General features: G+C 45.8%; 1 protein-coding gene across 1 annotated transcript in view; it reads left to right on the forward strand.

Moving 5' to 3' along the window:
• ACADVL (acyl-CoA dehydrogenase very long chain) overlaps positions 1–21,558 on the forward strand; it is a 120,300-nt gene that overhangs the window by 67,618 nt on the left and 31,124 nt on the right. The window contains exons 9-10 of the mRNA XM_078671429.1: positions 8,879–9,004; positions 10,693–10,891. Coding sequence (XP_078527555.1) covers positions 8,879–9,004; positions 10,693–10,891 — 325 coding nt within the window. The remainder of the gene's footprint in view (positions 1–8,878; positions 9,005–10,692; positions 10,892–21,558) is intronic.

Consider the following 21,558-nt stretch of genomic DNA (forward strand, 5'->3'; position numbering starts at 1 on the left):
TCACTTGTCTATTTTACTTGAAAATTTTGACTGCCTAGGAAATTTTGCATACACGCCTAGCTGGGATTGGGCAGGGCTCCCCATCTTCAAGATGGCCGGAGCCCGGGGTTGTGCTTCGCCTCGTCTCCCCACCTGAGGGCACAGGCTGGCACACCCTCCTTCCTGACGTAGTTTTTCCCACCAGTCTTCCCGCCAGAGTGGGGGTCAGAACTGGTGGGGGCCAGTTGCTGGGTACAGCAAATGGCCTGGAGAAGCTCACAGAGGCAGCATGCCTTTGAAGCTTCCCCCCTGCCCATCCTGGGGGAGGAGACCTAGCACCTCGCCCAGGATGTGCATTGTTGCAGGCCCAGGAGAGCAGGGGGCTCTCCACCCAGGGGTCCAGAAACATGTCTGCTGTGTGGCAGCCTCTGCAGCCACTCAGCCAGACGTGGATTGTAGGTTAGGTTTTCAGGGGGCATCTCTAAGATGCCCTCTGGTGCATTTTACATTAAATCCCACACTGGCATCAGTGCAGGTCTAATGTACTGAGAAGTTTGGTACCAAACTTGTCAGTCTCCAGTGTAGCCATTATGGTGCTGTGGAGTTCGTAATGGCAACCTCCCAGCACCATATACTCTTAATGGCATCACTGCACTTACAGTGCCCTGGAATGGCCTTGGGTACTGTAGGGGCACAGGGCTCCTACACCTGTGCCCACACCTCTGGCATAGGGCACCCAGCTGGAGGGGTGACTGAAGTATGCCAGGGCAGTGGATTCTGTGGGCATGGCACACAGGGATGTGTGCCATGTCGACTCTTGGTTTAGTTCTGTACTTAAGCACTCAGCCTGCAAAGGCAGTGTGTGGGTGCCAGGGTACAGGGCCCCTAAGGGTGGCACAGTAAGTGCTGCAGCCCTTAGGGGTCTTCTCTGGTCACCATGCCCTGGGTACCTAGGGTACCATTTACTAGGGGCTGATAGGTGGCCAGAGATGCCAATTGGGTTTTAGTTTTAACACAGTTTTAGGGAAGAACACAGGCCCTGGGTACCTGGTTGGCAGGAACCCAGGGCACACTCAGTCAAAGCACACCAGCAGTTCAGAGCAAGCATTTACAATGCAACGGTTTCGCCTTTGTAAAAGTTAGAGCTATCCGCATTGTAAATGACAAATTTTGTATTTATGTGTTGGTTTTGAAAACAGATAAATAAATGGCAGTCATTTACAATGCCAATAGCTTAATCTCTCACAAATGCGAGAACTATTGCATTTGCACACACAGTCTTCATCTGTACAATTGATTTCTTTTTTAAACACCAATTTCTTTTTTTAGATTGTTTTTGGGGAAGAGGACAATATTGAGGTGGTTTTTGGGGAGAAGTTCTCGTGGATACTTGAGCTGGAGCATAGGATGGCGCAGAATGGATGAGACTTCCTTTAATTAGGTCATAATATGGACTATACCCTGGAATCACGGAGCAATAATAGGCTCAGGCCTCACAGCAGCCACTCCTCAGGTCACTAACAAAACACATTACAGGAATGCACTCCTTGAACACCACTGGGGATGATGTCTGCTTTCATCTAATCAACAGGTGAGGGTCCCGAGTACCGGAGAAGAGGAATACTCATATGAGACACAGGAGTCCGCGGTGAGAAGAGGAATCACCTCCAGCCCTAGGACCCTCCGATGGAGAAGAGGCACGTCCCCATTAACCTTGGGGCCACAGCCATGCTCCCTGGAGAACCAGACTGCAGGCATGCTTGTGCGCAAATAGTAATGCACCCAGATTATGCACTCAAACTGTCTTAACATAAAAACCAGAGTAAACACACATTGCAGCCATAAGCGAGCCGGTCCCATGGCAACTGTGGCCACTACTATCAGCACGGCAACCTTCCTGCTGACACGCAAAGGCTCCGATAGTACTGAAGACAGGGCGAACACAAAACATTAACAGCTATATACTGTTACCAATAAATACAATACTCTCCGGCTCCACACGTGGTGCCAGATTGTCATTTCTAAGGCACTGTACAGTGCTCTTGTGAATAGCGCTCTGCGCAGTTCTGATTCCCGGGTGGGGGCCTCTACTAATTACCAGGCAGGAGGCTTGTGAGTCACAAAAACGGACATTCTGGTCCACTGCGGGCCCCGGGGATTAGAAGCACAATATACCTGATTGTGTTGCGGCAGCTGTAGGGCCAAAGCGAAGACGTTCCTGGTCCGTGCGGGTATCCGGCTGGGGTGGAGCGCAGCAGGGCGGGGGCGTCCCGGCGGGACCTCAGAGGGGCTCTGGGAAGGTCTGGGTTGTCGGTGATCCTTTGTGGTGTCAGGGACCCCCGAGGCGGCAATGCGGCACCGAGCGGCCTGTACGCTTCAAGGGCTCTCTAGTGCGGCGCGGCCTCAAGGGGAAACAATGCCAGGTCACAAGGGCGGCGTGCGAGCCGTATCTTCCAGGCTCTACGCCGCGGTCAGGGACAGGGCGCCGGCGTACAGGGGCACAGTTGGTACGCTTCAGCGTACGAGGCGAACTCCACTACAGCAGGCTAATGCGAGTCGTACCCGGCAGAGAACCACAGGCCGGTACGGATCGCAGGATCAGGAGTGATTGTTCCTTAACGATTGCAGGCAGATGCGAGGCGTACGGGCCAAGGCAAGGCGGTACGTCTCGTAGGGGGCACAAACAAAAGCTAGTGCGATTGCGTACGCTTCTGGCGTACGCCACAAACACTCCGGGGGGGGGGGGGGTGCTCGATGAAAGCGGGGAAATGCTTCTTTGTCGTGAGACGCGGCGCACAGGAGAGGGTGCGCTCTCGTAGGGGGCACAATTGAGATTGCAGGCAGATGCGAGGCGTACGGCCCCAAGGCAAGGCGGTACGTCTCGTAGGGGGCACAAACAAAAGCTGGTGCGATTGCGTACGCTTCTGGCGCAAAGATGGAAAACAAAGACGACACACACGACAGACAGACGGAAACGGAAAACAATGCTGCTTACCTGATCGCAATTTGAAAGTACTTCCTGGCAACTTCAATCGCGCAGCCCACTCCTGCAAAAGACACTTCGAAAAAGACCAACACATGCCGAGACAAAAAAAAAAATAACATCCGCCCACTGCCGCATGATGTTGTTAAAGGGGCGGGATGAGTAAAAATCGCCGGAACGCCCACGGCAATGACGGACAGATCTCTCTTCCAATGGCTAGCCTCCATTTATGGAGCTTGCCAATAGAAGAGCAGGCGGGACAAAGCCCCCGTACTGTTTCTCAAAAGATTTCGCCTGCACGAACGCTGCTGACGCCAGGCGAAACCTAAAAAAGTGGGGGCATACCAATGCAAGAAAGATGGCACTTTCTCACAGTTACACATCATCTTCCATCTGACCTGTGTTGAACGGATGTACATGGTATTGCCTAATGTGTTGTGAGATTGTGTACTGGTGTTTGGAAGGGATTGCTTCGTGTAATGAAATGAAACTAGGAGATGTACCTGAATGGCTTTGGATGCATGCTTAGTGTTCTGTCCAACATGTCCTGCTAGATGCATAGTCTATATGTGAAGATGTTCTGCGTACAGATGCACTGGGTGCAGGGTTGTTTCATGGAAGAATACCATTGAATAGATAATGCAAGCCACACACTCCCAGGTCCATTAGAATCCACCCAGCTAGGCTAAATTAGGGTCTCCAACCTTTTCTGTTGTGAGAGCTACTTCTGATCCGTGATAATCATCGTGAGCTACTGAAGGCTAAGCAGCTCACGCATTGTTACCAGACACCCCCAAGTCCAGCTTTATTGACTTTAAGCCTAATGTCCATAGAGCCAGATACTAGGGTTTGAACAAAATACTTTACATGGGGCACTATGACAGGAATGCCGTGTGTCAGTGAGAGTGTGGTGTTTGGAGATTTATGTACATATGTGCATATGAATGGGTTATCTGTGTATGGGTGAGTGAGAGCCTATGTAGTATGTACTTGTGGCACTAGAATACCTTTAGTCATATGTTGCACCGTTTACATGTATAATACAAACCTATAACACATTTTTTAAATGAGAGAAATCTGAAGTGCAGAATATGTTCTGCAAACTTTTTCATGATATGGAAAACTTTTCTGCAGTTTACATTTCTCCCTCTTAAAATAATGGCTTTTTTTAAGGTTATAAATATGGCACTGGGTCTACCAGCCAGTGGGAGCAAGATGCCTTCTGTGTAAAAAAGTGACACTTTGAAATGGGAGAAAGTTCAAGTGAAGATTTAACTTAATCATTAGGATAACGTTTCATTTTAATTTTCTACCATAAAAAAGCATTCAGAAAGATCATTTTGTTCTCACACTCCAATATTGAGTTGACAAGGACGTATTTTAAGAGTTAAATACCTCACTGCATCAGTTCTTCCCCTCTGAGCCCCGGGTCATGAATCTCACTACAGCACTGCTCACTACCGGGCCCTGCTATCTGAAGCCTAGAGATAATACTGTAAAATAAATGCAGCCTTCCCTTACTTTTAAGAGTAAAATGTCACTCTGTGAGCTACTCTGAAGGGGTCAACGAGCTACTGGTAGGCCGCGATTGACTGGTTGGAGACACCCAAGCCAGGACAATATAGTCAAACTTCAAAGCTTGGCTATAATCCTACCCACCAAAACACGCGAGCATGGCACATTCAGACAAAAGAAAGCCAGCATGCGGGACCAACTGGACTTCTGACAGCTGCTCTATGCCTATTACCTTCCCTCAAAATATTATTTTAGTCTAGTCAGAGTGGCCTTCGTTAAACATATAATGTAAGAGTGAGTAGTCATTTAATATCCATCCAGTTGGCAAATGGTCACTTGGTACGACATTATAACTGTGTTCGCTCAATATTTTACACCCATCTGCTCAGGAGCACCTAACAACTTTAAATCTGCCTTTAATAGCCTTATTAGTCCTCTCAATTTTGGACCCTTTTTGTGAACCCCTAAAGTATCTAGGTCAAACTAATTTTTCATAGTTGTCCTCTGCTCTCCGTAGGATTCTGTGCGACACATTATCAATAGGGTACCCCGGTTTAATTTTCTTTCCTCATCGTCCACTTATCTTATGTGATTACAAGGGGAAAGAGCTGAAACAGGCAAGGGAATCTGACTATCTGTGTAACCTGATGGGTGTCATTGACCTCTGAGGCATGCGTCTCTCATATATGTATAACCTGGGGTAGCTCTGCAGTCTAAAGCCAGACAGTAGATATTATAAAATATCAGTGCCACCTGATTTCTAAGCTTTGAGAACAGTTACATGAGGGCTAGCTCTGCTGTTTGAGACAGAAGCTTGTATGATCTTTGTACAATGAGGGATAGCTATGCTGTCTTAACCCTAAACTTGTAATGTCTGTGTTCTTGAGAGAGCGCTCTACTCTCTGAATGGGGAACTTTTTGATCCAAGTCTAAGGCCAGAACATTTTTGTAACTTTAGCAGTAGCTCTGCAGTGTCCTGCGCTTCAAAAATCAGAAAAAATGCTCTCCTGCCAAAGGACTGAGCTTTAAGTATCTGATAGCTCTGCTGTCTAAATGTGACTGGGAAAATGTGGTCACTTCCATCCTGCTAGAGTAGAGTCACATTAACAGACATGAGTGTCTTGAGCACATTTTCTGTGTGGGCCCCTGGTTCCAGTGTGCGTAGCTATCGATGGAAGACCTTGTGGGGATGCTTTCTGTGGAAGTACTTTGGTACCTTTTTAGGTGGGATGCCTGCAGTCCCCTCAATAGTCACCAGTGGAGGAAGGAAACTGGTGCAGCAGTGAATTCTTGAATGCACATGCAGTTCTTATCTCAACCACATAAGGTCACTGTGGTGTCCACGGCTGCAGGAAATGGAGCATTAATCAAAAAGCCTTGATCGCTGCAAGCCAAGCTGTTTTTTATTTGTAGAGTTTTATACAGCGCAAACTTAGCCCGAAGGTCATCTGAGCGCTTCAGTGTTTGCAAAGTAGGGGAGTTACCTTGTTTACTTATTGCATAATAGGGTAAACATGAGGCAAAATATCTGTACGTAAACAAAACATAAGAAGACATTAGGATCAGTAGCTGATACATTTTTGAGGTAGAAACCGCTTATACATATGTTTTTCCATTGCACAGTAGCAGTACACATTTTGTTAGGCATAAAGATATAATGGCAGTAAGTAAGCAAAATATATGAAGGCATTTTAGAGGGAGAAAAAGCTTATAAATATAGATGTTGTTTTAATAGGGCATATTAGCAGTACACATTCGGGAAGGCATAATGGCAGTACGTAAGTAAAATATATGAAGGCATTAGGGGCAGTAGCTAATCAAACTAATTACGTTTTTGAGGCAGAAACATCATACATGTATAAAATAATGTTTTAACAGTGCTTGGGTAGATTTGCAGACGGTTACACTGGGAATAAGTAAACATACATAGAATCAAGTGGGCTGTGGCGGGCCGTAGATTGGATGGGAGAAAAGTTCAGGGGGATCTGGGAATGGGCCTCTTGGGGTCTCGGGATTGAGGGCATAAGAGTTTTCAACGAGATATAGGGAGCTTAGTCTTGAATTTTGTGGGTGATAGCGTGGGTCATCCAGAAGCTTTAGGAGGGTGGGTTCAAATATTGGTTGAGGGGGGAGTTTCAATTTCGTCTTGAAGTGAGCGGAAAGTTGATTGTCATGTAAGTCTTGAGGCAGTGCGTTTTCGGATCCGGGTCCATTCCCAGGGCGAAGGAGCAGGAGCAATGTTTCTTTTTCTTGAATTTAGGCGGAATCACAAGAAGGTTGTTTGAGCTTTGTAGATGTCTTTTGTTCAGCTTTTGATAGTTTATTTGAGTGGTAAGTTGGTTTGTTCATATGGAGAGCTTTGTGAGTGACGCATGTAGTTTTGAATATAGCTCTTGCCTCTACTGAAAGCCAGTTGAGCTGCTTGAGAGTGGGAGTGATGTGGTCATGTCGCCTCTCTCCTGCTAGTAGCATAGCCACAGCATGGAGTGTTGCTTTCAAAGGTATGTTTTTGGGCCACCAGTAATCGCTGCGTTACCGTAGTCCAGCTTGGGGAGGACGGGGCTTGCACCACTCTCTTTAGGTCATCCCTGTGTAGGAAGGGTTTGAATTATTTTAGGTGTTTCAGCGAGTAAAGGGCTCTTTTTGCAGAGGCGTTAATATGCTCCTTCATGCTAAGATGACTGTTGAGTGTGATTCTCAGGAATTTAACAGAGTTGGACAGTTTGCAGTTTAGTGCAGTAATGTTGATGAGCCAGCTAGCTGCGGGAAATTATTTTTACATGGAGTGGATGAGATGGTACGTGTAGGGTATAGCAGAGATAGTGTTGAGTACAGTATTACTCTTAGAGATGGCATCTATGGTGCATAGCAGAGGTAGTGGCAAGTAGACCATTACCCTTATAAGTCGCATGTATGGAGCATAGCCAGGGTAAATGTTCAGTAGACAATGCGTGTGTAAATATCTGCCATTGTGTACGTTTGTTTGACAGTGTGTGTATCTGCCTTTGCGTGTCTTTGTTTATAGGTGCCCCTGATATGCGAGTACATTTTCTGCCTGACTATACATTTGTTTTTAGACACAAGCATATACAGAGAACAACATGTAAGTACAGATCTAATGTAGTTCATATTAACCCCTTCCATGCGGGGCTGTTTCCCCCGCTGTGCTGGGGGGCGGAGGGGCGCGCACAGCGCCCCCATGCTCATGACGAGGTCAGCTCGTCATGAGCTACGGCGCTCCGGTGCTCATGACGAGCTGAGCTCGTCATGGCCACACCCGTTCCAATGGAATGCTCAGCACTGCAGGGGAATCAGCCCAGCATGCGAGCGTTCCACGGAACAGGCGCGGTCATGACGAGCTCAGCTCGTCATGAGCACCGGAGCGCCGTAGCTCATGACGAGCTGAACTCGTCATGAGCGCTGAAGGGGTTAAAACAAACATAGTCCAAAAGTAACATGTGCATGCTTATTCTGTGCTCACATAGTCCCTCACACCAGTATACTTTTCACCGTGCAATAATAATAAATGCAAAACACATAGTATTTTTTATCAGAAGTAGTGTTTTAGTTCAAGGTGGCTTCCGGATAGCCAGGATTGAACTATGTGTGTAGAATGCTATTTAGTTGCCAGGATTGAACTGTGTGTAGAGTGCTATTTAGTTGCTAGATGTCTCTGACTGAATAGGTTTTCATGTAGATTTGGGTGTTATCTGCATAGTGGTGATAGGCAATTCTAGCTTGTTTCAGGGTCACTGCACGAGGTTCCATATAGAGGTTAATTAGGGCAGGGACAGGGTTGACTCTTGCCTCAACATGAGGGACTGGCGTTGCATTTGAAATTTCATTGTTGAGTTTTATTAAGTGTGTGCGCTTGTTTAGGAAGAGGTGAATCACATAAGGAGAGTTCCTTTGATGCCTGCTCTCTTCAAGAGGGTGTTTAGGAGGATGTCATGGTTGACTGTGTCGAAGGTGGCTGATAAATCCAGGAGGACTAGGAGGCTTCCCTGTCCTTCGTCCAGAGATCTGTGAAGATAGTCTATGACGTTCAACATAGCTTTCTCTGTACTGCTGCCTTTCCTGAAACCCAACTGGAAGGTGTCATGCAAGTTGTATTTTTCAGTGTGAGTTATGCAAGCACACGTTTTCGATGGTTTTTGCAAGGAAAGGGAGGTTTGTTATGGGTCTGTAGTTATTTTCATTCGGGACGGTGTCCTTTTTTTTGATGAGGGGAGTTACATGTCCGAGTTTGAGGGGAGCCGGCATGGATAATGGTGATATTCACTGGGGCTGTTGTTGTGGCACCCGGACACTTTAGTGCATGTAAACGAAGGAGAGCAAGAAATTTGCGAACAACGTTTAAATAAGAACAGGCCTTTCATATTGTTTTGGTTTTCTACTTAGCAATGGAAGCTTGGCTGAAATATTTACTGTGTTTGCCAAGACACCAGTGAAGGACGAGACCACAGGGGAGATTAAGGACAAGATTACTGCCTTCATCGTAGAGCGCAGCTTTGGAGGTGTCACAAGGTGAGTGTTGTGCTGCTTCCCCCTCTTCCTGCCTGCCGCCATGTCCCCATTCCTTCCTGTGATGATGGACTAACCAGTGGATTTCTGCATTATCCATATCAATTGCTTTCATGTTTGCAAAAACTTTTTTTCCTCCCGTGCTGCTTTTGACTATCTCCTCTCTTCTTGGTAGGGTGGACCAACTAGTAGGGCTCTACACTACACATCTATGCTCCTCTGTGCAAAAAGTAATGCTTGTTAGAGTGCAGCCTGATAAACACCAATGTCCTGTGACTTTGCTCCTTGTGTACATTACAAACAAGGCGTAATTGAAAGCTGTGCATGCCTATCTTCACTTCAGAAAACCTGAGATTCTGTCTCATGCCTGACACTTGTAGGTTTTTTTGTATATACAACAGGAGCAAAAACACGTCAACCGTGTTGGGATTGGGGTAGAAAGTATGGTACAAACATATGATATCCCAACTGGTATTATTTGAAGGCAATTAGACATTATATGAATACAACATCATCAAAAGGAAGTATTTGGTTATTACATGTGCTCATATATATTCATATCATTTCTAATTGCCTTCAAATAATACCAGTTGGGATATCATATGTTTGTATCATGACACTTGTAGTAGCTTTTTGCATTTGCAGAAGACCCCTTGCTGACTTGCTCTCTGAATTAGGTCCTTAATAGTTTAACCATTTTATCCTCCTCTGTCGTCCTGTTAACTCCCAATTAAAAAGCGCTACCATAAGCATTACTTACTGATATGGACCTGCTCCCCCTTCCTTGCTAGAATGTAGGTAACAACTTTTCCTTTAAAAGAAGCTGCCTCACTCAAGCCATTGCTACCTTGCACCACAGCTTGCTTGACATTTTGGAGTGGATACTGGTATGCACATCTGAGATACAATCTCTTGCCCTGGGAGCTCAATGCTGAGGCTGCCCCTACTGCTTTGTACCTGCTTCCCTGACAGCCTTCAGTGAGGGTGAACACGGTCTTGAACACAGACTCCTCTCAGCGGCCTCTGTTGGGGAGGTGAAACGGCTTTGAGGTAGAGACTCTAAGGTTGTTTGTGAACGGATGGTGAGTGCACACATTGCCAGCTCAAAGAACTAGTCTGAAATGCAGCTAATAGGAATTTAGCTGGATCTAATCTGTTTGTAATAGCTGGGCAAGTGTCCTTCTGGGTCTGAGAATACAAGTATGTGTGTTACTCCCTGAATATGACTAGCCCATTTTTGCTGTGTAATGGATCCTAGTACAGGCTTGTGACTCTATGGCTAGCAGGCTAAGGGTAATAGTAGGGCCCTATTACTAGGCTGCTCTCTTATTATGGTAGCCAGTCTGTTGTGCTCCATCCGGATATCCCTGGGATCATTCACACAGGCTTTAAAACCTAAAAATGCAACATTCATTACTTGTAAGGAATTAATGTCCGGTAAGCTGAGCTGCTGAGCTTTTCACAAAATGATGGATTGAAGTAGTTCTAACTGTGGGTAGGGCGTTCAGAGTTTAAATGGCTATCTAGAAGCACGGGAAGGCCAGTGTAATAAAAGCGCACAGAGGATGTAACCAGGCATCTTCTCTACATTTGCTTGAGCCATATTTCTTAACCCATGAACTGTTCCCTAATTCTTGACTCCTTCTTTTTCCCTCGACTCCATCCCTTTCCGTGCCTTTGCCATGTCCCAGCGGCCCCCCAGAGAAGAAGATGGGCATCAAGGCCTCCAACACAGCTGAGGTTCACTTTGACAACGTCCGCGTCCCAGCAGAGAACGTGCTGGGACAAGTGGGTGGCGGCTTCAAGGTGGCCATGAACATCCTGAACAATGGTCGCTTCGGCATGGCAGCAGCGCTTGCCGGCACTATGAAGGCGGCCATTGGCACAGCGGTGAGTCTGAGAAGAGGTGAGGGTGGGCACTGATTCTGGAAATGTACAGTGTGTCAGAATGGTGTGCTTCTCACTTGTCTTTTTAACAGATCGCTTGGTACCTGGTCCAGTTCAGTGACTAGATCTAATCAATCTCCTTCCTGCACAAAATACATTGCATGTAACACAATTACCAGATTTGCACTGAACCCAAACATTTGTTTTTCTTAAGGCATTTCTATAGTTGCATACCTTCTGCCTTACAGACACTTCTTAATTCTTTGTTGTCCAAAAATGTTTTTTCCCCTGGCTGTAATATGTCTTTTCCTGGCGAGAGGATTTGTACAGACAGAGAAAGGTTTTGATTAAGACTGCTCAGCATCTGGCTTAGATGGGTCTAGGGTGCTGGGTACATGTTGGTCATTGCAGGGAGCTGCTGGGAGTGGCCAGCAGCCATTCCTTAGTCACTGGACCTCAGTTTCAGCCTCGTCATAGGCTTGATAGAAGGGTTTGGCTTTCAGAAGAGTATAGAGTTGAGGCAAGCTGTTCGGGATGTGCTGAGGGCATTGAGAACCTAGGTTCTCAGAACTTTTGTGGTTATTAGAGAAGGTTTTAAATGTGGGCTTGTGTGTAACCGCGATGTTAGTACAAGAGCAGATGGCTCGTGGCTACTAGCCTGGAGCCTGGAAGGACATTGATTATCTATCAAAAGTTTAACAGAAGTGTAACGTCAGTCCAGAACTTGTTGCTGTAGAAGTAGGGGAGTAGAGTGAAATGCCATAGTAAAAAAACACTTGTATACAGTAATTAGTACATCACTATGGAAGTCGGGAGTAGGGACAAAAAAGTGAAAGATAATGGTTTTGCAGAAGGGATTGGCTATAGATGATTTACTGATCTGTGTAAAAGTGGTAAGTAAGTATTTTGTTCAGAGTGGACTGGTCTGTCCAAATGCCATCGCTTCGTTCTGCCACACAGTTTGCTTTATGGTCAGAGATCTGCCGATCAGAAGTGGGCGCGACTTCCTGGGCTATCACACTATGGTTATGCTTGTGTGTTGAAGTGCGGGCCACAGTCGACCTTTACAACTAGAATTCTGACTGTGTTCGGTTGTCCTGGTGGACAATATCATTGGCCATTGCAATGGGAATCATCTGTCCTTTGATTCTCCAATGACCGTAATTTACATTTTGGAACCATTCAGATATGAGAAGTGTTCCCTCAGCCAGCGGAAGAGATAGATTAGGCAGTTTGTAATGTTATTTTTGTCTGGCTTAGGGGTAACTGCTCCGCCTATGGTTATAACTGGTATTGTTTGATGGGCGGCATTAGGGGTTTTATGTAAATGTCAGAGTTTTTTAAAGAGGTCGCTAATATTCATAGGTTTTGACAGTGTCTAGACTTGCACGCATACAGATTGGGGTTCATCCATAGTAGTCTGTATCATTGGCAGGGCCACTGAAATTGTGCGTCTGCAGCGATTTTTGCATAACTATACATTTGCCACGTTTCACTCCGTCACTTGCTGCATAATCTACAAATAAAAAAAATAAAAAAATTCTAGCTCAAACGGTTCAATGCTACTAAAAACGCAGTGCCGTGTGTGGTAGCGCAGTGTAAGGCCCTTTTGCAAAGGTTCACTGGTCACCTTTCTGTAGCTTATTGCTATGTTTTGGATGTTGGAACTAATGAGTTGCAACTAATGCCTAGACAGTGTTAGCAAGTTTGAAAATGACAAAATAAAGAAGTAATACTATCCCAAAATGTGCTGCACAGTGCCGTATAGTTTGCCTTTTCTTGCCGTATAATTTTCTCAACCCTGCCGCATAATTCCAGTGACCCTGATCAAAGGATTAAGCAAATGAAAGTCTTTTTATTGCATCTATAGCTGGACGGTTGGGAGCAAGAATGAGAGGAGTGCAAACCTTATTTGTAATTTTTTTTTAAAAGAAAACACACACCAATGCCCTAAGGGGACTCGCCTTCTCCTGCCTGGCTTAAATAATGGAACTGTACACAACCATTCTGCCCATCCCATAAGCCGCTTTCAAACTTTAGAGCTATTTGAAAGGTATGACACAATCCAACTCACTCAAACATCAGTCCTTTTAGCTTCACTCAAGCTAGATCATCCTGTTGAAGGACTGATTCCAATTTTGCTTTGACTGTAACATAACACAATGAGGATTCACAGAGCCCTAGCACTAGCTAGTAGCTTTGGAGGGGATCCAATCATTCTTCTGTGCTCAAGATCCACATTCGCACTGTACGGGTCTGATTTGCTAATCATTTTTAAAAGGAGTAGATGTGCGTTTTCTGAATAAAATTCACAAATAAGATGCACCTCCCACAGAAAAGTATTTGCAAATCAGACCTGCTGTCTTCTCGCCACCACACTGCAGGTAGATCAGTAAGAATCTAGGCTATCTCCTAGTCTTCATACAGGGAAGAGGTCCTCTCTGGCCTCCGGTGGAGTCTGATACCTCATTGTTTCACATTTGTGTCTCGTGTGATAACCGGTTATGATGCCAAGATAGCCCTCAGAAAGCATCTCTACCCTGCTCTTGCAAACACAAATTGGCTAGTGATGGTCCCACCCATAGAAGATTTCATCATGAGTGGAAATGGTGCAAACTCCTGTTTGTTCCCATACCCAGATACCTTACAGCCTCTTTTGCAGTAACTGTTCTCTTCCCCACTTGCCCATTTCCAGTCACTGCTCTTTTCTTTTGTCTCGCAGTCGATGTCCCTGCTTTCTTCCCCTCCTCAGTCGCTGCTCTTTTCTTCTGTCACTCAGTTGATGTCCCTGCTCTCTTCCCCTCCTCAGTCACTGCTCTTTCCTTTTGTCACTCAGTTGATGTCCCTGCACTCTTACCCTCCACAGTCGCTGCTCTTTTTTTTTCTCTTGCAGTCAATGTCCCTGCTCTCTTCCCCTCCTTAGTCGCTGCTCTTTTCTTTTGTCTCGCAGTCTGTCCTTGCTCTCTTCCCCCTCCTCAGTCGCTGTATTTTCTTTTGTCGGTCGATGTCCCTGCTCTTTACTCGTCCTCAGTCGCTGCTCTTTTCTTTTGTCTCGCAGTCAATGTCCCTACTCTCTTCCCCCTCCTCAGTTGCTGTATTTTCTTTTGTCAGTCGATGTCCCTGCTCTCTTCCCCTCCTCAGTCGCTGCTCTTTTCTTTTGTCTCGTATTCGATGTCCCTGTTCTCTTCCCCCTCCTTAGTCGCTGCTCTTTTCTTTTGTCTCGCATTCGATGTCCCTGCTCTCTTCCACTCCTCAGTCGCTGCTCTTTTCTTTTGTCAGTCGATATCCCTGCTCTCTTCCCTCCTCAGTCGCTGCTCTTATGCCTTAGTCGATGTCCCTCTTCTCTTCCCCTACTCAGTCGCTCCTCTTTTCTTTTGTCTCACAGTCAATGTCCCTGGCTCTCTTCCCCTCCTCAGTCGCTGCTCTTTTCTTTTCTCTTGCAGTCAATGTCCCTGTTCTCTTCCCCTCCCCAGTCAATGCGCTTTTCTTCTGTCTCTCAGTCGATGTCCCTGCTCTCTTCCCCTCCGCAGTCGCTGCTCTTTTCTTTTGTCACTCAGTCGATGTCCCTGCTCTCTTCCCCTCCTCAGTCGCTGTTCTTTTCTTTTGTCTCAGTCGATGTCCCTGCTCTCTTCCCCTCCTCAGTCGCTGCTCTTTTCTTTTGTCACTCAGTTGATGTCCCTGCACTCTTCCCTCCACAGTCGCTGCTCTTTTTATTTTCTCTTGCAGTCGATGTCCCTGCTCTCTTCCCTGCCTTAGCCACTGCTCTTTTCTTTTGTCTATCGATGTCCCTGCTCTCTACCCATCCTCAGTCGCTGCTCTTTTCTTTTGTCTCGCAGTCGATGTCCCTGCTTTCTTCCCCCTCCTCAGTCGCTGTATTTTTTTTTGTCGGTCGATGTCCCTGCTCTTTACTCGTCCTCAGTCGCTGCTCTTCTCTTTTGTCTCGCAGTCGATGTCCCTGCTATCTTCCCCTCCTCAGTCGCTGCTCTTTTCTTTTGTCAGTTGATGTCCTTGCTCTCTTCCCCTCCGTAGTCGCTGCTCTTATGTCTCAGTCGATGTCCCTGTTCTCTTCCCCTCCTCAGTCGCTCCTCTTTTCTTTTGTCTAGCAGTCAATGTCCCTGGCTCTCTTCGCCTCCTCAGTCGCTGCTCTTTTCTTTTGTCACTCAGTCGATGTCCCTGCTCTCTTCCCCCTCCTCAGTCGCTGAATTTTCTTTTGTCAGTCGATGTCCCTGCTATCTTCCCCTCTCATTGCTCTGCAGTGCTTGCCTTCTTCCCCTCTTGACCTTGCCTTTATTCCCTCAGCAGTTCCTACTCTTTTCCTATAGAATGGGCCGTTAAGCACACATAAACCTGTAAGGGTTTCATTGCTCTTAAAAGCAAAAGAACAAGAATCTGAATTTGATCAACAAAAAACTAGAACTGCCCCTGTGAGTACAAGCGTGTGCCGAGGGTTTGAACATTGATGTGGATCAAGGATAAGCCTAAGAGGAACAGGAAAATAAAATCAGAGTGGGGCCAAAAAAACAAAAACATGCCTCCACTTACTCCAATATTTAACAACAAGGGGTGGTGATGGACAGAGTTTCTGAATTAAGCAGAATACTCTCACCCAGTCAAGAGATCAGGGCTAGATCCAACACCGTTTTTTAGCTCACTGCACCATCCCAGTTCAGAACCTGGCTATAAGCAAATTAGTCTGTTCCTGTCCCAGTGCATGATGGGAACAGGGCAAACCAAACTACCAAGCCAATTCTTACACTTACTCCAAGGCCATGAAAACAAAGAAGTCTAAGCAGGCAGACCCCAAGGGACACATTGATGGAGATGATCACTCCTCCATATTTCCTGAACTCGTCATAAGGCTTCTACTCCATCCCCGCACTCTTCTCTTACCACTCCACTGCAGCTCTTGCCCTCTTGCTTAGTTCCTACTCTTTGTTTTCCTCCCCTTTCCTTCTCATCCGTCCCTGCTCTATTTCTTCCCCAGTAGCTTCTGTCCTTTTCTGCTCCTTGCCAGTCTCTGCTCTTATCTTCCCGCTACTTAGTTCTGCCATCTGGTCATCAGTTTATTCGATGCCTTGCACCCCCCACCCCCTATCTCTTTCCCAGCATCACTCTCCACTCTTGTTGCATTGACATCTTAATTTTACTTGCTCGTTTGCAATCCCAAGACAGAGGTCACAGCACAAATTAATTATTTCAACATCTCGATTAAGGAAAATCACTGTGTTGGCTACCATCAAAGATGCGTCCGTAATTAAATCATCTTCATAACTTTTCATGTTATCCTGAGCAGCCGGTTAATTACAGGACCAAATGATATTACTTGCACGTCTGAAAGCCCAGTTGATAATAAAGGGCCTGTCCGCACCCCTGATGCCTTGCCTTCGGTAATACTCCAAGATACCCCTCAGTAGTGCGCCATACTTGTAAACGAACATAAATGAGATCGTAACTATTTGCACTAAGCTTTGTGGAGCAGCTGGCAGCTTCCAAGGGTGTACCCAGCCTTGGAAGGAATGCAGCCAGCACTCACCTGAATCTTAATTGAATGATCCTTGTTGGGAAAACTTCAACATCTGACTCGCTTCTGCTCTCTGGACAATCCAAGCAGGAATACGTCACAGAACAGAATGAGGAGCGACTGTTTGTTGCACAGTTATGTTATGTTAATGTAACTTTTTAAGCACACGAATACCCGGAGGTGTCTCGGAGCTAAACCTGACCGTAAGCCCTGAGGAATGAAAGGGGAGAAACATTTATTTAAGACTAACCAAGTTTTCAGGTCTTTTCTGAATGAGGCAAGAGAATTGGCAGTGGGAAATGGCTCAGGAACCTGATTCATTTTCCACAAACAAAACTGACGACCTTATGGTTTGCCACTGCCCATGAACTCCGTTCAAGTCCAGGACAGGCATTGACTGAGTGGTTTCAAATTCTGCAGAAAGTGATCAGAATCCTAAAGCTGTCTCTACAGTGCTACCATTTTTGTGAAAGAAATGCAACATTTTCAATACAAAAATACCCAGAATTTGCAGGGGAAAGGTTGGGGAGTGGGGGGGAGTTGTTGAGCGATGAGAAGCTAGTGTGGTCCAGGAAGTGTAAGACCAGTTTGCATTGTGTCTCTTGCTTCGCACCAAGAATCTTTAAGTCCCTCCTAACACAGAACTGATGAGCACGTTCCCTTCAATACTTTATGAAAGAAGCTGACGACCTTTCCTTCAAGTAACCCTTCTTCCAGAGGTAACTACTTCGATAGGTTACCCCACATGGATTGCAGCAAAGAGAGCGCTCCCATTCTTAAGCACTGCTTACTTGTCCTCACTTTGTACTATCCGGATTCCACGCTGTCCCACCCCAGGCAAATGGATCAATGAATAGTCTTTCCCGTACACCAGATACCATTTGTCCACTAGGAAACACCTCAGCACTTGCTTGTTCTCTTCCTAAACATTCTTCATAACTATATTTCATTTGGATTTCTTTGCACCAAGAGGCTGCAATTTTACCTATGAGCTTTTTGTAAATCATTAGTAACTTATTGGCAAAATATGTATATACCTGTAGGGTTAGTTACAGCTAACGCTGCAGTGAGAGTATTTATTTTAAGATGAGAGTAACAAGCAATAGATGATCACTAATGAGTATAAAATAATTAAGGTTTACTAGTGGTTCGCATCATGAAAAACATGATGACAAGCGTGGTTCCCAAAAAATAAACCTGTATTTTCTTTTATGACTTAAACTCTACAGGGAGTTTATAACTGTGCCGTCTTCCACTTCTGGCTTCTTCTTCCACTAGGGTCTTCTCCATGTAGACGTTTTCCTCTAGACTCTTTCTTCCCTAAGTTGTTCCTCATCTAATCTCCTCTGTTTCTCTTCCTTGTCTAAGGTTTTTGTCCTTCATTTGCAGGGTAGCCTGCCAGATTAGTGAAGGCAATGCCCTCTTCTCTCTTTGCAGAGGACCGCCAGCCAGATGTAGAGATTCCTGCATGCCTTCGGAGCAATCTCCTCTGAAGTCGTTGCTCTGGACGCTTAAGATTTTTCTGAGTGGGCTCGATGATTGATGCCCATAATGGCAAATATTTTGGTTTTTCAAGAATAAACTGCCAAAATATTTCAATGGCCCTGATGCGCAAGAAGATTTCTTACTGCACGTGGAGGCCAGCGAAAGATTTTCCTGGCTAGGGCCTGCCATGCCTAGTGGGCCTGGAGATATATATTGACATTCTAAGTTCTTTTGAGCAACTATCACTATGACCTTGAGGCCCAGTGGCAGATGGACCACTAGGTTAAGGGCTTTCACTGCTGGAGACAGTCAAGGCTCCTCTGGTGGGAACTCTATGGTTCCACACCCCTAAATAGGGCTGGGGTAGCACATATTTGGCAGAGCAGGTGAAAAGTTGATTTATGACCGTTCACCTGCTCAGCCAAACTCTATCAGTTTCATCTGCTGCTTTTGTCTTTTAGGCTGTTCTTTAGCTGGACTCTTCCTATAGTTTTCGCCCTAAGTCAGTTTGTTAGTTGATGTTTGAGAGAGTCGAATTTGTGGCGGCTGGAACCATAGTTGACCTTTGTTTCTAGAAAATGCGAAGGTGCCGTTGAGTTATAGGAAGTCTCAGGACAGGAAGCGTGAAACAAAAGAACACCCAAAAAAAGTGAGGGCCATTATGCCTTAACGCCTGATCTTCCCAAGAATGTTTTTTGAACTTTAGCTGAATATGAGAGCAGGGCAGCGGTGGAAATGTGTTCACAGTGGTGCTATGATGCTTCGGTGGTCGAAATAAATGTAAAAATGTTAGCCTGTCTGCAGCCCATATTGGCACGGCTATTCAATATGTGGTAATGCAACTGCAATGCACACACATTCTTTTACAGAATGTTAACATTTTTCTGCATGAAATCAATTTCATTCTTTATTTTTCAAATATATCACTCGAGTTTTCTGCAAAACGGCTCCAAAGAGAACAGTTCACCTTTTCCATGGAAAATGTGCTAGGCCTTCTTTTTCCGCCACAGTGGCAACTTACATCCCATCCCCGTCTGTTGCGGCTCTTTAAGCCCAGAGTCAGCTTCACCGCATACTTTGCCAGGGATTCTGGTATCAGCTGTCCCCCTTTAAAAGGCACATTTCCACAGCCCCTTCACTGGCACCCCTCTTTCTTGTTATTGTATGCGGCGTGCCCAGCGCAGCCCACAGTGCGCAAACCTTTCCCAGTTATGAACGAGTCTTGAAATGGGATTTCTAGGACTTGAATGCATAGTTACCTAGTTAGGTTTCTGTGGGTTTCAACCTCAAACTAAAACTAAAATTAGCTAACCAAATGATTCCTCCTTCTTCTCCCATGACTGGGGAGAAAGAACGTTCAAGGTTTAGCAAACGCCTTTGGATTTGGTCAGATATCTGTATCCGAGGCAATTGTGAAATGTTTTAGATTTCCTAACCATGCTTTTTCTGATATTTTATGTTCACTAAATGGTTTTAACAAGGGGACATTAACTTCCATAAGCTATCCACTGGGAGAGGAACAGCCATTTGACATTGAGTGCCTTTGAAAAGTTTGCTGTTCTGTCTACTTAGCCGGCTTCTGTAGTGAAGGGTGCCCCGCTGCCACACTAGCCATGCACAGCTACATTTTTGTTCACCGGGGTTGCAGGACCATTTTTCTACTGTGACACCATCTGTCAACCTTGAGTAGTAAAATGTCCTGGCGGCTCAAGTTCCTTCTGATCACTTCCTATGATCTACTCCCACCTACATGTATTGGCCTCTCTTGCTCAGCCGCTTTGTGCAAACTGCATCTGATAGGCTGATCTAAATCGAGAGGTGGTCTGTGTGAGAAAGTGGCTCTATATATGCTGGACCAAAATAAGGTACAGGGTGTATAGAGTCCACAACCCCCAGAGGTATAACGGAGGTTAAACTCAGGTCTGACCTTACTCTCTAAAGTGGTAGCTTGACCGAGCAGTCAAGGGAGTACCAGAGGACAGTGTAAAGCATTTGTTGTACACACTCAGTCAGCCGAAGGTTTCACTCACTCAAGAACTGAACTCTAGGCCAATTGTTTTTATTTCCAAGGATATAGTTTTATTTTTAGAACCAACAGGTATCAAGATATACTTTTCTCGATATGAGTACTCTCATGTAATTTACTTTGCAAAGAGGCAATAAACTTTGTAAACACAATAGGTACAATGGTTGCAGTAGGCAACACAAGTCTAAACATAATTTAACATTGAGCTCAATGGGGTTTTCTACATAAATGCAGCTGATTACTTTATCGATTACTTTTGTAACTTCAGGACTGGATCCTAGATTCAGTCCTGGGATCTAAGCTGAAAACAGTTTAGTAAAAACGTTTTAGTTATTGCAATGATTTTTAAAGAATAAAAAGGTATTTTAAAAGTTCACACTTAGAAACTTTTCAGTGAAAATCTAGCAATGTTATCCAATGGGAGAAATTTCAGGTACCAGGAACAGTACGTTCTCGTTACTTTTGTAATCCAGGACTGGGCTCCTAGGTCCAGCACTGGGGTCTCTACTTAAAACAGGTAAGCAATTACGTTTCAATAGTAAGTATGATTTTTAAGAAATATTTCATGTTTTCAAAAGTATACACTGAGAAGAAATTTCATAGAAAAGCAGACAATGGATTCCTATGGAGAAAATTCAGATTGCTAGTAAACCCGGTTAGGATTACTTTTGCGGTTCAGTACTGGGCTGCAAGGTACAGTACTGGCTTCTGTTGCGTTTCAGTACTGGGCTACAAGGTACAATACTGGCATCTCTCCTCATCACAGGTGAGTACTTCGGAATTCGTTGTTCGGCTGATTTTAGATGAATATTTAAAAGTTTCAAAACTTCACACTAAGAAGATTTTTCGAGTCAAACCAGTCAATGTTATCCAATGGCAGGAAAGTGAGTCATCGATTTCAGGTGAGTACGCGACTGGTGAAGTTAAGGTTCTGGGCATAGACTCGGGGGTCCCCCAGGGTCAAGTAGGTACAGTTGGTACACCCTCAGCGGCACAGGGGCAGCCGGGTGCAGAGGTAGTTAGGCCCAATGTTATCCAATGAGAGGCAGGGGGCCTTCGGTTGGTGGCTGCTGGCTAGCAGGCCACACGGCCGTGGGAGCTGGGCTCCTGGTCACTTGCTCAGGGCAAATGGGGAAGTAGAATAGGGTACAGGTTGCACTTCCAGGGGCACTCGGGTGGCTGGGTGCAGGGTGCTTTTGAGCCGTTGGGTGCTCAATGTTATTCAATGAGGATCTTGAAAATGGAACAAAGGCTGCAGGCTCGGGGATGGTGGATCTTCTGGAGCAACCAACACTTCGAGGGTTAAGTTGGGATCTTCCAGGATAGGTAAGCACCCAGGAGTTGGGCACAGGGGGCTGTGGGGCGTCGGGTGCAGGGGTGTCTTTTGAGGTCGGGAAATCTTACCCCCTGCTGGTCCCGGTCGGAGGGGTCCTTTGTCCTGAGGCTGCAGGCGTCCTCGGGGTCGTCGAGGGGGTCCTTGGGCACTGGATTCAAAGTCCGAATCGCCAGTGGGGACGTACTCTGAGTCTTGATTCACTCCAGCAGAGGCCAGGCTTGGCGGGTGCAGAGTGTCCCGGGCTAATGCCAGGGCTTGTTACTTGCTTTGAGCAGTACCACTGCTCGTGGGAGACCCAGGTA

This window comes from Lissotriton helveticus, chromosome 12 (assembly GCF_964261635.1).
Source record: "Lissotriton helveticus chromosome 12, aLisHel1.1, whole genome shotgun sequence".
Taxonomy (NCBI): Eukaryota; Metazoa; Chordata; class Amphibia; order Caudata; family Salamandridae; genus Lissotriton; species Lissotriton helveticus.